General features: G+C 39.0%; 1 protein-coding gene across 4 annotated transcripts in view; it reads right to left on the reverse strand.

Moving 5' to 3' along the window:
• rbfox3a (RNA binding fox-1 homolog 3a) overlaps nucleotides 1–17010 on the reverse strand; it is a 553817-nt gene that overhangs the window by 238777 nt on the left and 298030 nt on the right. For all 4 annotated transcript variants that reach the window (XM_028041392.1, XM_028041391.1, XM_028041387.1 and 1 more), the window contains one exon: nucleotides 2167–2259. In XM_028041392.1, the coding sequence (XP_027897193.1) occupies nucleotides 2167–2188 (22 nt within the window). In that variant the 5' untranslated portion in view covers nucleotides 2189–2259. The remainder of the gene's footprint in view (nucleotides 1–2166; nucleotides 2260–17010) is intronic.

The following is a 17010-nucleotide window of genomic DNA, read 5'->3' on the forward strand; positions in this document are numbered from 1 at the left end:
ATTAGAACTGAGACAATCTGGGCCTAACGGAGAGCAACGCTGGAAAAGGACTTTTAAATTCAAAAGTTTTGTGTGTCAGGACAGAATTAACCTCATCTGGTCTTTAATAGCTTCTAAAATAAAATTTAAAAAACTAATTTAAATCATTTATATTAAACAAAGACAAAAACATATTGGGGGCAAATTCTTTATTTTTAAAACTCTTGGATACGGAGAAGTTTCTGGTCCACAGCATCACTCCTCCACCACTGATAAGTTTTTTTTTACTGATTTTGATTATGAATGTGAACAAAACAAAACATGATGGTAGATTTCACACTGCAAAAACACAAGATTTTACCAAGTATTTCTGTCTAATTTCTAATGCAAATATTTTAGTTTACTTGAAATAAGACAAAACTTTACAAGAAACTTTTCAGGAGGATATAGGAACTTGGTTAAAGTCAACAATTCCTCAATACTGATTTTAAAAAGCACTTGCAAGTTATTTCACTTATAAAATGAGGTTTTCCCCATTTTGTGTGGAACAATCTGCCATTGGATCTAGTAATTTGTTAGTTAATCGGTTAATTTGATCAGAAACTCCTGGATGATATTTCCTCTAATCTGATCTGTGGAAGCAGAAAGAAAGCTCTGATTCTTTCACAAAGCTTTTCCATCTTTCTTTAATAAATAATGACAGTGAAGAATCCACAGTTTGTGTACACTTCAAGTCCAATTTAAATAAGCGGTAAGATCTAGATTTGTTTTTATTGTATCCTTATACGTGAACGCTGGAATTGAAATAGGACGCACTTGTTTTTTTTTAACGGTCACACAGATGTGTAAATAAAGCCCAAAGTGCAATATCTGCAATTATAGATAAGCATGTAATATTAAACAGAGCATTAAAGAAGAACAGTGTGATTTAACTGGACCGTTTTGTGTTTTCAGCCTCTGTAAATCAGAGGAAAAAAGCGAATCTGTGCTTTGCATGACATGCGGAAACCACATGCGAAGCAGCAGATGTAGTGCAGGTCCCAGAGCAGCTGACCACAACAGCAGCTTAGACACTTTCTGTCTTTACCTTCTGCTGGAGTCTCAAACTATATCATTCATACAAAGTTCATACTACTTCTCCACATACGGCTTGGATTTGTTTTCTCTTTTATAAATCAGTGGAAAAAAAACTTGCCAGATTTGATCAATGTTTACATTTTTATACATAATTTATAGATATTTCTACCTTCTTTCATGGTTCAATTACAAATAAAACACAATGCACATCGTCTGAGTGACCCATCCGAGATCAGCTTGCAGCATTTTTACTGCTGTTCACACCCAGTTCGGTCCTTTCACCTTCTTTCCAAATGTTTTTAAGCCCAACGGAGTGCACTGCTTCTCCTGCAATTGTTTCCAACTGAACAATAAGTGCAAGAAAAGAGTAAAATAAAAAAACCCACAGCAGATCTGAGGGGATAAAAGCTGTACGGATGCATGTAATCGGTTTGTTTTGGAGGATTTAGTGTCCGGTGCAAAGTGGAGGCTGTTAAAAGGAAACACAAAAAAAGCAGAAACACTTGCAGCATGTCCACAGTGATTTCAATGTTCCGTCTCATTATTGTTGAGAGGAGAAGCTGCACATAAATTACCTCTATATAAGCTGCACAACACTGACATCTGTCTTTTATGCCTGACAGAGTCTAGCTGCTCTAAAAATTTTAAAGCTTTAAAATGCTGAAGGAGGACGAAGAAAAGCGAAGGAAAAAAGAAAACATTAAAAATGTCTCTTTTTTTTCTGCATAACCAGAAGAAACTTGTTTGGTTCATCAAATCAAGGTTCCTCCGACAGAACAGATGTGTTTTTTACCACCATCTTGTCCTAATAGTTATTACCTCATTGTGTTTCTTTGCTTAAATAGAAGCAATTTCCTTGTTCCTTAAACCAATTCTAAACTCTAAAATTTGTTCCCACAAGTCCCCATATGATCCGCAGTAAAACTTTTAATCTTTAAATGCCACATTTTCTAAATGTTTTTAGTTTCAAAGCTGCAGATCAGGTTTGATTTATTTGATCTAAACCTGTCAGTCGTATCTGTAATAACAGAAACTCTCCAGCCTGGTGTCTGAATGTGGGATGTTTTTTCAGAGCGGCGAACAAACAGGACCATGTTTACGGAGTCTGACCTGCCCAGCTGGGGGTCTCCATGTACAGGTGAAGCCGGTCGGCCTGGAGCGGGGTCACGCGACTCGCTGCTGCTGCCAAAGGTGCTGAAGAACCTGCAAAACAGAAAAGGGGAAACGAAATCAATAATAAGTCCAAGTAAATAAAACACCGAGAAAGTTGTTCTCACATATCCTTAAAGTTTTTATTTCTGTTAGTTTGGTTAATTCTGCCTTAAAATCTGAAATTAATCTAGAATCTGTTCTGTCTGGATTCAGTACTTTGTCTTTTGCATGAATTTAGAATCAGTGAGGACATCAGCCTGTGGTTCTGCTCAGGTGTTCAGGAAGACCAGGTTGATTTGCAAATAAACAAATAATTCATTTTCTTTTCTAAAAAAGAAAAAAAAGAAAATGCAATAACAACATTCCTTTAGTGATGGGTCTGCAGCTAAAAAAAACATCAGCACAATATAGGGCTAACATGCTGATTATTTTTTGATTAATAATTGGATAGCAAAAGCATTTCATACATTTTTGTTTTTTGTAAAATTTGAACCAGGTGAAGCTAAAATTACGACTTGATGAGTTTTGGGGAAAACAGATTTACAGATAAAGAAGGTTTTTAATCCTTAACGCAAAATTTATACATTTTCTTGTACGGATTCGGCTTAACTCTGAGTAGGTTGTTCTATCAGCAAATGGCATTTTTTTAGTATGTATTCTCCAGATTAATCAATTAAAATAATTTGTTGACAATTACTTCAATAATTGATTAAACCGATCAATTGTTTCAGATTGTGAATATTAAATCCCTAAATGCAATGCTACTTTACAAGCTATTGACTGGTGTCTGCAAAGCAGCCAATCCAGAAGCAGCATTCACTTTTCTTGACACTGATTGGCTGAACCCCAAAGACCAAAGAAGAATGTTAGCTTCTGCGGTTGAGCCAAGATGGTTTCGTATCAACGCCTCTTCAGGTATATCTGGAGTTTGAACTATTATAATATACAATTATGCGCACTTTTGAGGTGGGCAAGAATTAATGGGTGATTGTGGGAAATTATTAAATTGCAAATTGAGAAGTAAAAAAATTGGTTTGGAGTCTAACTGAAAACAAAAACATTTCTTGACTTCTTGGGTTTTAGAATTGTTTGCTGCTCCTGATTATTTACAGTAAATATTTAGACATTTTTCTGCAGTAACACTGCCTTTCACATTTAATCCTGCAACTTGCTCATGTCATGAATACAGTCTCTGTGTTTTTTGTTTTTCATAAAAAAAGCATCAATTGCAGCAGAAACGCCTAAAGAAGAAAACCCAAGTTAAAGACAGGAGGGAAGTATTGTTGCAGAGCCTGTTATCTGTGATTTGAACCACAGGAAACTTGATTTTATTTGACGAACCTAACAGCCTCCGTGTTACTGCGCTGCAGCAGATCCAAGGTGGGAGAAAAGCCGATGAGGGTTTGTTGTCTTTAGGGAGTTCTCACATCCACTTTTCCCCAGAGAGCCTCGTTGTTTATCCCAGTACTTACTGCTGCGTTCCTTAAGCTCAGCTGACGTGTTTCTCTGAATTTAGAGATCTCAACTGCTATTATTTAATTTCCAACACATTTAAAGTGCTTTTCCTGCCTTTAAGTAAGAGCATTTGTAACTGGAGTAACTCAGTCTGAAAGTGCATTGAATCAGCCGCGTTTGTGCATTACTATCCGGCCGCAGCGCCCTTATAGGAGGAGCATATATCCAAGGGTTGCTGCGTGTTTTTGCCTCCGTTTGTGACTGTTCCCATAAAGCCGGAGCTTTTCTGCTGACTGGTGGATCTTCGCAGGCCTCAGGTTGGCTGTTGCCCAGCAGCCCAGCCGGTGAACCGCAGAGAGAGCGCATTGATTTCATCCCAGCAGAAATCCCTGCTCCGGTTCCCGCCTCGCTACCCCGCCCAGCACCTGATTAAGCATTTGCAGGGAGCCATGCCAACACAATTTGTCATTTATCAAAAGTAATTAAAAGCAATTTCTTTTCTCTTGTTGATTGGGAATTGACTAATTGTTGAGTCGGTGAAAACGGGGGAATAAAAAACAGAGAAGGATGAATTTTACATAAACTCAGAGGAAAACATAAATGCTGTAAAACGAGGGCCAGACATCTGGCTCTGTGATTTTCCTCTACATGATTATGACTACAAACCAAAACAGTAGTTGAGCGCATTCTGATATACAACCCATAGGTGGTAAATAATATATTAGAAACAGCATATTGACTGGCTGACTTAAAAGGGTCTTTTCACTTCAAGTTGTGTGAACACCAGAGTGGGAGGAAAATACAAACACTGGTTGGTTACTTGTTAGGAGAAAATGAAAAAAAAAAAAAGCGTCTCGCCAAAAGAGATATTTGAGCCAGTGAACATCAGAGAGTTGGAGCGATAGAAGCGACGGTACAGAGGAGGGAGGAGGACAAGCCGAAGCCATCCTGCAGCCGGGGTTACACCCGGTCTGTCCAATGAAACCAAGCAATACAATCTCAACATTATCAGTAACAACCTCTGAATGCACCATTACCTTCTATGAGGGCAGAATGAAATGTCAGAATTGATTCGAGAGGGGAGGGTTGAGATAAAAGCGGGCCAACTGCGGTGGACATTTTGTTTCAGCGGCCCTTTATTTGGCATCCCTGGATCATTAGCAGACGGAGAAGAGGGAACTGGAGGAACATGAAGGAGGCGTGGGCGGCCGTCCTCTCTCACCAACACAGAGAACACGAACGCAACATGAAGAGGAGAAGGAATCAGCTGAATCTCACATGATGCAGTCGGTATCTTCACCTGAGCGGACCAAGGATTTATTCGATTCTTTGTCAACAAATTGAGTCGCTGCTTCAATGAGGCATCATGAATAACCCCTCTAAAGGCTGCAGACGGACACGCTGCGCCATCACTGCCAGGGAGGGCAGAAATAATTGGGCTATAGTGAAAGAAGCCGGCACTCACGTCTCAGCCGAGACAGTTCAGAATACCTAATTGAACCTCTTATTCTTCTGCCTTTTGTTTACATTCTCATTCATCATAAAAAAAACTCACTTATGCTCTCTAACGTGTATGGTTATTAATGTTCTAATTATGATTTTCCCCTCCAATCTTTTGCCTTGCAATTTGGGTGATGTATGTTTGAACAACACAGCGAGTCCCGCTGGAAATAAATGCAGTAGCACACCTTCTCCAGGGAGCCCTCTGATGGAGAGGGAAAGCTCGTCACCGTTTGTCTATACGCGGGGATTTATGCCGGCTCACTGAGCTCCCACCATTATCTCTGTTCGACGTGGATTTTCAAGCACAGCAAAACCGTCTCCCTCCTAAAAACACCACAAGTCAGCGACGTTTGTCAAGTCAAAAGTCCTCACTTGCCAAACCAGCGTTAAAAATCAAAAAATAAAACAATTTATAACAGCTCAGCTAACTGCACAAGCAATGATTTAGCTAAATGGATCAGCAAATTATTGTAGATTCAAAAAATAAAAAGTTTGGTGGGTTTTCTTAAGTAGAATAAATTAACAGCTTACAAATTTTATAGTCAAGAACTGGATTTGAATCATTTACAAATCTATACTCGGTTTGACTGGTGACCACAGTTGCAACATTTGTTACATTTTCAGCTGGTTTGGTTAATTTTTTCTCTGCTCCAAGTCAAATAACAAAACCCTTTGAGCAACCTGTTCCCATCCTCGCCTGTGGGGGCGCTGCACCACAAACCACTGAAGATGACACTGAGCCAAACTTCCTTCTGCATGAAATGTAAAAAAAATGATTTTAGCGGTTGTAGGATTTCTCTTTTGTCTTTGGTAAAACATCAGTCAAGTAATTTCTGCTGCTAGCATGTTTGTTTTGGTTGTATTTACCCAGAATGCCCTGTGTTGTAGTCCACTTCCTGCTTTTGGAGCGGTCTCCGGTCTGCTTGGGGTTCACATATGCATTCAAACCGAACCAGAATTCACTTCAACTGAACCGAAGCGGAGTTTTGTAGGGGGACCAGAGTTTGGATTTTTGGTCCACATCAGTGTTTAATTCACATTCACACCTCACCAAACAAACCAGGCTTCCTAGGTCTGGAGTTGGATTAAAGGGACTCAGCCACACGGTTTCGACCAATCTGCATATCAGTGTATAAAAGTGCGAATGTGTGAATGTGGCTCTAATGTAAAACACTTTGGGTTGTCACAATGACTGCTATGTCCAGTCCATTCATCATTTAACATTGATTTCAAAGGAGTACTACTTCCACTGTCAGATTTTTACTCTTATAAAATGACTTTACCCCTTTGTTATAAGTGAAATAATCTATCAGTGTACCTAGCACATTTTTTAACATTATTTATTTAAGAAACCTAGCACCTTTTTAACATCATTATTTAGGAACTATTGACCTAAAACAAGCTCCAGTATCTTGCTGAAAAGTTACTGTTGTCTTATTTCAAGTATACTAAGATATTTACACAAGAAACCAAACAAAAATACTTGGTTAGATTATTTATTTGTGCAGTGATTTCAATATCGAGACTCTGTAGCACCACCTAGCTGCTACTTTCCATCCTAGCAGCAGGAGCGTACTTAGTTTGGCAAGAAGATATTTTGAATTTTAGCTTACTAATTAATAACAGGTGGATTTTTATTGTAATTTGGTGGAGCAGATATGATATATTTTTGTTTCTGGACATGTATTTGAGTAGATTTTGAGCCAGGTGTGCTGCCTTTCCCCCACCACAGTAGGTGTGATTAGCTAAGGAGAAGGAGATGATATCAGCGAGAGGCTTGAGCAGCTCCTGCAGAGCGGGTGAGAGGGTCCTGTACTGCCTGGAGCAGAAAACCTTCTTCAAGGCTCTTCCTCTGAGCACTTTTAAAAGAGCACAAATTAGGTGTGAGGAACGCCTGCGTCGACGCACAAAGAGAAGAAGTGGAAGGAAACGAATGAAAAAGATCCTCCAAAAGGGGGGCAGGACCCCACATGACAGCGGAGAAACGGACGGCTGGAAATAAGCTCTCACTTTCAAACGTTTACGGCAGCTCAAATATCTGATGATACCTCTCATAGCTTTTAATCTTTAATGTGAAAAATTAATCATCCCATTCATTATTTTAATAGCTGTCATTTTTCTCTCCCCAAAGTGATGATTTATAACCATTAAGCCCTGTGTAGGCCTGTGTGAGAGGGATTTATCGTAATGTTTGCACCAGGTAGCCTCCAACCATATTTCATTACTCTGACAAGCCATTAAAATGCCCTGGTGATTAAACAACAGCTCTGAGGTCAGTGTGTAAAGCTGTTTCTTTACCCATGCTGGAGCGCGGCGGCGCAGGCAGGGACCGCTAGCCTAACAAAGCCTTCTTCCTGCCCCAGCTCCCTCCAGACTGGCAATCCCAGTTATAGATCTGTATCTGGGCCTGTGTGGGAGCGCGGCGGGGCCAGAGGAGAGGAACGCACACGCACCGAGGCGACGATGAAATAAAGTTAAGAATGGGGCTATTACGGCTGTTTTCCTTTGTGGTTTGAGACTGTGATAACTGCACTTAGAGGAAAAACTCCACACTAAGATCCTCTCATGTCCATCCATCTGCAGAGCGCTCCGTTTTCCTGCCAGGAGTGGTTTCCCATGATGCTTTGCTCTGCTCACTTCTCACACCCCTCCTCTGGTTGTTGGTTTCCAACAGATCCCAACATAAAGACGATTATCTGCAGCAGCGTTCCTCTGCAGGGTTCGTCAAGTTTCTTGGAAATAGTAATTAGTAAATAATTACAGATTACTTCCCCAAGAAAGTATTCAATCAATCAATCAATCAATCAATCAATCAACTTTATTTGTAAAGCACGATTCAACAACAAGGCAGTTGAAAGTGCTTTACATCATAAAAATACAAAATAAGAACTCACAGAGAACAGTTGAAGAATTACACACAGAAGTATTGATGGCTGTTGTGACTTCCTGCTCTGACTAATGGATTACTGATGCATTATGGGTATAAAAAGTGCATGACTGTGTCTTGTGATCAAGTCCAAACTCATTTGGTTCTGATCTTCACCCCTGGGTTGTTCTGCTTCTATGACTCAGAGTCTTCCAGCACCTTCTGGTGCAGCTTTGTTCGTTTGTTCTGGTCGATGTTTGTAAGGCCACACTGTGGACGAGGTTCCACATTCATAATTAATACGCCGTTATCTGCACAAGCAGCACAAAGCTCATCCACAGACTGTGGATTTACTGTTGTTTGGGAAGTATTAGCACGGTGTGGCTCATGCACAAAGCAAAGACAACGTCCCTTAAGAAAGTCCAACCATGTTACACTGCAAGAACCAAAATCTTACCAAGTATTTTTGGTTTATTTTCCAGTATTTTAGTTCACTTGAAATCAGGCAGAACTAACCTGTAAATAACTTTTGCGCTTGCTTTGAGTCAATAATATTTTAATATTGATGGAAAAGCTCCACTTACAAGTTATTTCAGATATTACATGGGAAAAAATCTGCCTGTGGAACTAGATCTTCATTAATATTAGGGAATTATTGACTTAAATCCAGATGAAAAGTTAATTGTAAGTTAGTTTGTTGTCTTTCAAGTATACTAAAATATTTGCACAAGAATCTAGACCAGGGGTCTCAAACTCCAGTCCTCGAGGGCCGCAGTCCTGCAACTTTTAGATGAGCCTCTGCTGCACCACCTGAACAGAATAATTAGGTCATTAGCAAGGCTGGAAGAACTGATCTACACGAGGAGGTAATTAAGCCATTTCATTCCAGTGTTTCATACCTGTGGCACATCTAAAAACTGTAGGACAGCAACTGGAGGACTGGAGTTTGAGACTCCTGATCTAGACAAACATTCTTGGTTATGTTTTGTGTATTTGCAGTGGAGAGTGCAGATCTGCAGGACTTTTATGCCATTTTCAACCTAAACCTACATCTTCCTGGTTTGTTTCTGTAAAAACAACGTTAAAGGGATGAGCAGTTAAGATGCAGGAAGCGCTGAAGCCGCAGTGGAGCTGAGGAAGCTTCAGTCCTTCATATATGTTCATGTCTAATGTCCAGAGCCCAATGAGCTGGATTGATCACTGATGCCACATCTGACAGTGACTGACAGCGGCTGTAATTGCTATGTTTGCTTTGGGAGAAGAGCAAACAACCGTGCTGGGACTGTGTGTTTGTAACAGGCTGGCGTTTCTCAATTACCTCGAAATCCAACTCTGGATATTGCATTATTGCACACAATGGCCGCCGCGCTCTGCCTGAATGCCTGAGTGCTGTTAGCTACTTGACTAATGGATGGGATCAGTTCTCTTCATGACATGATGGTGTCATGACAAAGCAAACACCTGCTCTCGTTTCAGAGTGCCATTCAAGCGCGTACACTCGTAACTGATATCCAACCCTCAATTCAGCACTTTTTCCCCCATAATTTAAGTTAATTATCTAATTATGCGATAGCTCAACTTCATTCGGTCGCACGATGGCTTCTTTGTTCAACACAAAGTCGTTTGGCACAAATACAACGGTGGCAGCACAATGCGACCCGCTGAAAAAAGCAACACAAGCATAAATTTTGCTGAAATTATTCATAGTTAAGAATTTGAATCAGCAAGAAAACTGGATTATTTTACCACTCATCTAAGGATGAGTAATGTTTTGTTTAAACTTTTGTTCTGGTTTAGTTTGACAATTCATTTAAACAAAGACCTGAACGGTATGATAATAGTGGAGAAGATGTTGGACATTTAGCTTCAGCAGTGTTTAAATATTAACTTTAAACTGTAAGGCAGGAACGATTAAAGGTGAGATAAATAAGCTAATATTCTAGCTCTTACAGGAAACCTTTAACTATTTAAAGGCATTTCAAGGATTTAGAGACATCACTGCTGCAAAAACAGTTGGGAAAAAGAAACTTTGTTGAAAATAACCTGAAGTGCAAACATCTTTTCATTCCTGTTAATCTGCTGTGATTCTAGAAGCTGCTCCCTGCAGATGGTAAAGCTCTTAACATTTCTCAAAAGGTTTCAGTTCCTTACATCACATCATTTGTGTTTTTATCAGGTGTTTCTTTACAATCTAGCACCATTTTTTTTTTGAGCTGACAGTTTCTAACCTTCCTTCCTGTTTATTCTAATTACTCCTATCCAACACTTCAGTGTTAGTTCAAGTCTTTTTCCTCGTCTCCTATCCTCCATATCTTCCTTAAGCCACTTCTACTGGAGAGTTGTATCCGTTTAAAAGGAAAGGTTTTTGTTCCCACTGTCACCCTGCACTTTAAGCAATCTGCTTTTTTCTAATTGGGATTTTAATAGCTCCTATACGGCTGCAGCTAACGATTATTTTAGTCATTACAATGAGATTAAAAAAGGGCAGATCCTTAATCTTATTTTATATAATAAATGAAAAAATGCAAACAAACAAATAATTCAATTTCTTTTTTAACTTTATTGCCTAAAATGCAATGTTTTAGTCAACACTTGATCATTTGTAGCAAAGCATCTGAAGCTAAAGAATTACTTCTAAACTCCACCAGTTCAAAACAGAGTAGGACTGACCAGTTGATTATTTTTAATTAATATTTGGAAAGCAAAATGTGGAAGAAAGTTAGGGCCACTAAAAAAATTTATATTGACATTTTTCTCAGAAATCTGGCTCTTATATTTTGAGATGAAAAGTTTACGTTCTGAGAAAAAAAAGTCAGGATTTCTTTCAGCAAATGGTTTATATAAACTATTACGAATTTAGAAGAAGTTTTTTTCAATAATTGATTAATCCGATTATTTGTTTCAACCCTAATCTACAGTTTGTATCTGTATTTCTTCAGATTTTCAGCTGGTTGCAGTTTGAGTCGACATATTTCAGTCGCATTCTTTCAGATTTCATGCAGTTTTGACCATTTCATGAACCCAACAGGCTTCTGTAGAGAACACAACATTATACCATCATAAAATAAATAAAACAGTTACATTATTAAACTGCTTGTCAGCTTACAGAAGGAGTGTGCTGCTTTAAAATGCAGTCATGGCTGTAAGCACTTCCAAAAGTTACTTGAGGACACAGGAAAAGTAAAGAACTTATGAAGGGTTAAAGCATATTAAACAGCAGAAATGTATATAGACAGATAGATGGGATTGCAGCCTGTGTTGTTAACATTTACAGCTCCTGTTCCCGAGGGAGAGGAGTGATCATCAGTGAAATCACCCTCATAGATTTGAAAGCCAGAACTAAAAATTGGAACATATACTACAGGCAATGATTTCTGCCGTTTTATTCCTCCTGAAGCCTGGATGTGGTGTGAACCAATGTTGGAACATCCCGTTTCTGCTCGCTACCACAGTTTAACACTTGTGACAGAGTCGGAGCAGAAGCTGCAGACGGGGGGAAATTAGCATTCTAATGCGTCTACCATCTCGTGTTTGTTGTGTCCCTGATGAGAAGAAGGAAAAAAAACAGCGCTAATTTGTAATAGATATCAAAATTCCCAGCATTAAAAACTTAATTACAGAAAATACAACAGTGATAAACGGCTTATAAGCCGTTTCTGCAGACGACTGTCGTTTTCTGCCAACCAGAAAAAGGGGATATTTAGTATCCAGATGTACTTATGAATGCATGAGGAGGAGGAGGGAGGAAGATGCTTGTAATTCAGTTGTTTTTTTTTCCCGCAACTTAGCAAATTTTCATCTATCAGCAAAGCACATTAAATCCCAGCTGGTCAGACTCTAGACTCCTGATGCTCTGCTTTAGACATGAAACAAACGACTGGTGAAATGAAAGCGCTTCTCAGAGCAGACTCCAATTAAAAATACATGTTTGAATGAATCTTGGTGGGGATGACAACTTTTAGCAGATTCTTCTTGAACTTTTAATGTCCCGAGCCCCGACTTCAAAAGGGAAATTAAATATTAAGGCTATTATCTAAGCTGTTCCTAATATTATTCAAGCGTAGGTTATTTATAAAGTACAGTAATAACAAAGTTATATAAGCCGTTTTCTCCTTTTTTAGCCGGCATGGGGATCTGATGGTAGCTGGTTTCTGGTTTTGCAACCTAAAACGAGTAACCTAATTTATATATTTGCTGCAGTAAACCCAACAAGATCTGCTAGATTTATTACAGCAGTCCGAGCCGGAAATGTAAATATATTTATGATTTATGACTGCAGGGAAATAGATCATGTTTAATACAGTGGATGTAAGGAGTAGCTCAATTTTTGGCAGCGACTCGTGCATACTCAACATAATTTGTGCATTTGTAGAGAAAAAAACAACAACAAACAAACAGTAAATTATTATTTTCTCTGATTGCAAAGAATCCCAGTAAATCTGGCCCACCTAATGTGGATCACCAGTGTTTACCCAGCAGCAAGACGATAAATACTCTGGCTGACATTTGAGCGAGGTTAGTGTGCTCACAGAGCAAAACGGAAGTGGAGGCTCAGATGAATTTGTCTGACAAATGCTCCTGGAGTATGTGTTGTCGAATGTGCTTCGGCACGGCCCTGGACTGGGATTTGAGTGCGACTGAAGCCAAGCAAAGCATGCCAGATCACTAATTGCACAATTTAAAACCAAAGTCTCTGGCAGCTTATCGTTTGAAATGGAGAGAAGAGCCACTGCTTAATCACTGAGCTCAACACAGATCTGCAAGGCTCTCCACCAAGGAGCCCCAGAGGCACATGGCTGAAGTTCAGTGTCAACAGCCAAAGCAAAGAAAGACGTGATTGGCTTGTTTCTGCCGCAGCTGTAATAGAGAAGGTTTTATGAAGAGTTTCGGGCCCGTGATTGGGCTGCTGAATGACTTCAAATGTTGCTGCATTGGCAGAGAGTTGGCTTCCATTTAATTGTTCATACGAGCAAGCAACTGTTGCTCACAGTTGGTGGTGAGCTGCAGTTTGTCGGGTGAAATGGATCTCTCTCAGAAGTGCTGTGGCGCTATTAAGCCATTAAAAATTACATCCATTTGGCTCCCAGTAAATTAATCTAAACCTACAGACTTTTCAGCCCCCGCCTCACCCATGCAATCCAAGAAAATCCATCTGCATTCTGCAGGATTTGAAATTACGCCCACTTCAGGTCATTCAGTTTAGGAAAATATAACAAGAGGGAGAATTGTTTCTGCAGCACACCGATTAGTAAAAAGCAGCAGTGAGGGAGAGGAGCAGGCTGATTTGTGGAACAGCAGGAGAAATTTCAAATTCAACATTCATGTATACAACTATTCCCATCATGGCTCCCAGGAAGCTTCTGGTTTGCATCAAACAGCTCATAAAGATGCAAAAGATAAATGACTTGATCATCATTTATTCATACATTCACCATCATTTAGTCTCAGTTACTTCATCTCATGTAAACCTAACTAGACTGGTGTGACTCCGGAATTAACAGGATGTCTCGGAGAAACAGCTGAAGCTTTATGGAAAATATTCAGCATCTTTGTCATGCACTTTCGTCTCCGATGTGCCGAAATAAATTTGGAGCTGCTTTTAATTGGAAAAAATGATCAGCCCCTGAGAAACTTTCCAGGCAGATTTCCATCTCCAGTTGGTGTTCTGCACCCATTTATTAAAATCCAGACCATTAAACCAAATGAAAGCACAAGCTTGGATAAACAACCGGATCAACCAATCAGGCTTTGATTTGTAGCCAGCAGCGTTTTCTGCTTTTATGGCTGACGATTTGCATAGAGCAGTCCAGTGAATCTTCAGTTACTCTGGAAACGCCAACAGGTCCAGAACCAACCATTATAGTCAACTCCTGAATAAAATGACATTAAAAGAAAAGACTCAGACACCTGCTGCTCTTTCAATTGTTGAGTCATCCTTTTCAGTAAAACAACTGGAAACATGTTGATCTCTTAGATTTTCTACTGCAGAAAACTGACCAACATACAATAGGTCATCTGAAAGCAACTAGGGCAACATTGCCTCCATGTGCACAACCAACAGCTACCATGTTGATATTAGCGTTTATTTTGCAATGAATTGATACGTATTTTTTGAACATGGAGAACGTCTGCATAGAGACACCACAAGGTTCTGAGTTCGCTTTATAAAGTCTTTGGTTATGTTTACACAGCAAGTATTGATGTGTAAGTCAAATGTTTCCCATTAGTAGTATGAACAACTATGGATTAGTTGTTCATACTACTAATTCAATTTGACCGCAGTCGCATTGCTGTGGGAACACTTTACAAAAATTGCAGAAGAAGAACGTAGATGTGACACACCAGTGATTTATTTACTAAGTAATAATGGACACCACCATTTATAGATCAAGTTTAAAGTTGTTGAGCAACGGTCGCCAACAGTATCGTCACAAGATCAAAACAAGACAAAAGAAACTAAGAAAAAAGAAAGCACAGCTAACAGAAATGGCATTTAGTGGAGAAATGGCTGCAGCTTCTGTAAAAAAGTCTGTTTGGATGTGGAGTCAGAACCAGGAGTTATTTAAAAATGTCAACTTTCAGTCGTGGATTTACTGAGTCTGGCTTCTTCTAGTTCAGATTTAGGATGCATGCCTCAAGCCAATGACACAAAATTGGTAAAATATGCAACTTTCATACTGTAGACGCTTTGAGAACAATTGGACACATATCTGATTTAGTTCTACAGATATAAATGGCACAAGTCAGCTTTTTTTAAGATGAAAAAAATTTTGAATTACGACGTTCAGACTGACATAAAAAGAACAACCGTCGGATTTGGCTCCCATTCGTCTGCTCTGCTAACGTAGCCTTAGTTGCTAACTTCTGTCTGGCTCAGTCTGCTGGTCCCTGAGTGCAGATGCATCCCTGCTTCAGCACACATGGGGTTAATGAGCGGGCGATGAATGATTTAGGTGTGTTGGAGGCTTCCAAAATTTGTGAGATAACAGCAGTCAAGATTATAGACGTTGCAGACCCTGATCTAAATACACCAACTGATGAATAAAAGTTGAATTACTAGGAGAAAATTTCCATTTAAGACATAATTAATTCTGTCCATTTTTTTGGATTAACCAATGAATATAAGGATGTAAAAGGGGTATAATGGAAGATTTTATTATTTTTTTTACATAATTTGAAGCAGGTGAAGCTAAAACTATACTATTTGAAGAGTTCTGGGTAGAACAAATGAACAATTAATCAATTACTAAATTAGTTGACAATTATTTCAATAATCAATTCATCACGATTAGTCATCTCCACTCTAAGTCAAAGCACTCCAGATGTCAGGGAATAACATGATAATTTGACTTAAAGCTAAAAATAAAAGTTGATTTTGCATAACACCAGCCCTTTAAAGTTATTGCGGAAGCAAAAGAAAGTCCAACTCTATAATAGCAAGACTTAATCAATATGTAATAAAACTTATAAACCTTGAAAAACAACACAAACTGATCATATCTGCATATTTAACTTCTTCATGACTGATGTATCATCTCTAAGTTTTGTATACAGATAATAACCCTGGAAAAAATGTGGTGTAAAACTAAAGGAGCTACAAGAAGAGAGACATCATTCCGCCTTCATAACATATAATAAAATACATGTTTTACTGCTGGTAAAACGTAACTCTACGGGGCATTAAACTCTCATTTCCTGTTATAGCAGTGTTACAGGTTCAGGCAATTCTCCGCTGGCTATTGGGAGGAGCCGTAAACATTATTACTATTGAGGCCAGATTGTATTTTGGTGAGAACATTAGCAAAGAGGCAACTTACTCATTGCCCCAGCGAAATGAAACTGTAGAGGGTTTTTTTTCCTCTTTTGACTTGGACCTAACAAGAGAATACACCATCAGCAACTCAGCAGCAGAACAGAAAGGAAGAAAGAAGGTGGAGCTGGTGAGACACACTGTGGAAGACGAGAGAAAAAAAACACTGCCCCGAAGTCAATTCCACACTCAAGCAACATCCGTCTCTGATCTGGGAGCGTTCTTGCAGCGCCGGCATAACAAGAGTGATGCAGCACTGAGGGCCATGAATTAAAAAGTCAATATGTAAAACCATAGAGGGATGCCATTTTGAAAAAGCGTTCCATCAATGGAAATCATATTAACATGATAAAGGGCAGATTGGGAGACAAGGGCATTGATTCAGATGCTGCTCCAGCGGCCCGCCATGTCCACCTCAAACACGTTAATGAATCGCAGCACAAAAGCAGAGGTGAGGCGGGCCGCCAGGTGTTAGGAGCAAGGTTATCATCGTTAGCTAACGCTAACGAAATAAAACAAAAGAAGTGAAATTGAGAAAAGATTTTTGTTAACTGAAATGAATAAAAACCAGAATTAAACTGCAAAAACTTCAACTAACAGAAAGTATAGTGTGTGTTTATAAAACTAACTAAAATATACTTAAATTATAAATATAACATCCTTTGTTTTTGTGTTCATGAATCTACGTATTAGCCTTTCAAAATTATGTGAAATTGATTTTTCAGTTTTTATTTGTTAAGGCGTTTACGGCAGCTGACAGCAAAATACGGCACTCTACGTACGCTAATCCGCAAAATCCACGGTTTAGAACTGATACCGACCCAAATCTGAAAAAAAACTGAACCGATTTAAAATGTTTCCTTTTTCAAACAGACATTATAGTACTGAATTACACATTTGATCATTCCACACCAGTACTGAACTCTTAAATACACAAGTTTGGTCAAACATGTAAACAAACTTTAATTTGTTCAGTCAGTGGAATTAGGAGCAGAACAGCCAAAGTAACATCAATAATAAACTGACAAAAATAGGTTGGCCACATATTGGTCAAACATGTAAAAAACAAAGTACAACAAACCTTTGAAATGGTAAAGTACGACTTCGCACATTGTCACCGATATCCAATCTAGAAATTTCTTCAATATCGAGACTGATACCGATATTA

Source organism: Xiphophorus couchianus, chromosome 16, assembly GCF_001444195.1.
Source record: "Xiphophorus couchianus chromosome 16, X_couchianus-1.0, whole genome shotgun sequence".
Taxonomy (NCBI): Eukaryota; Metazoa; Chordata; class Actinopteri; order Cyprinodontiformes; family Poeciliidae; genus Xiphophorus; species Xiphophorus couchianus.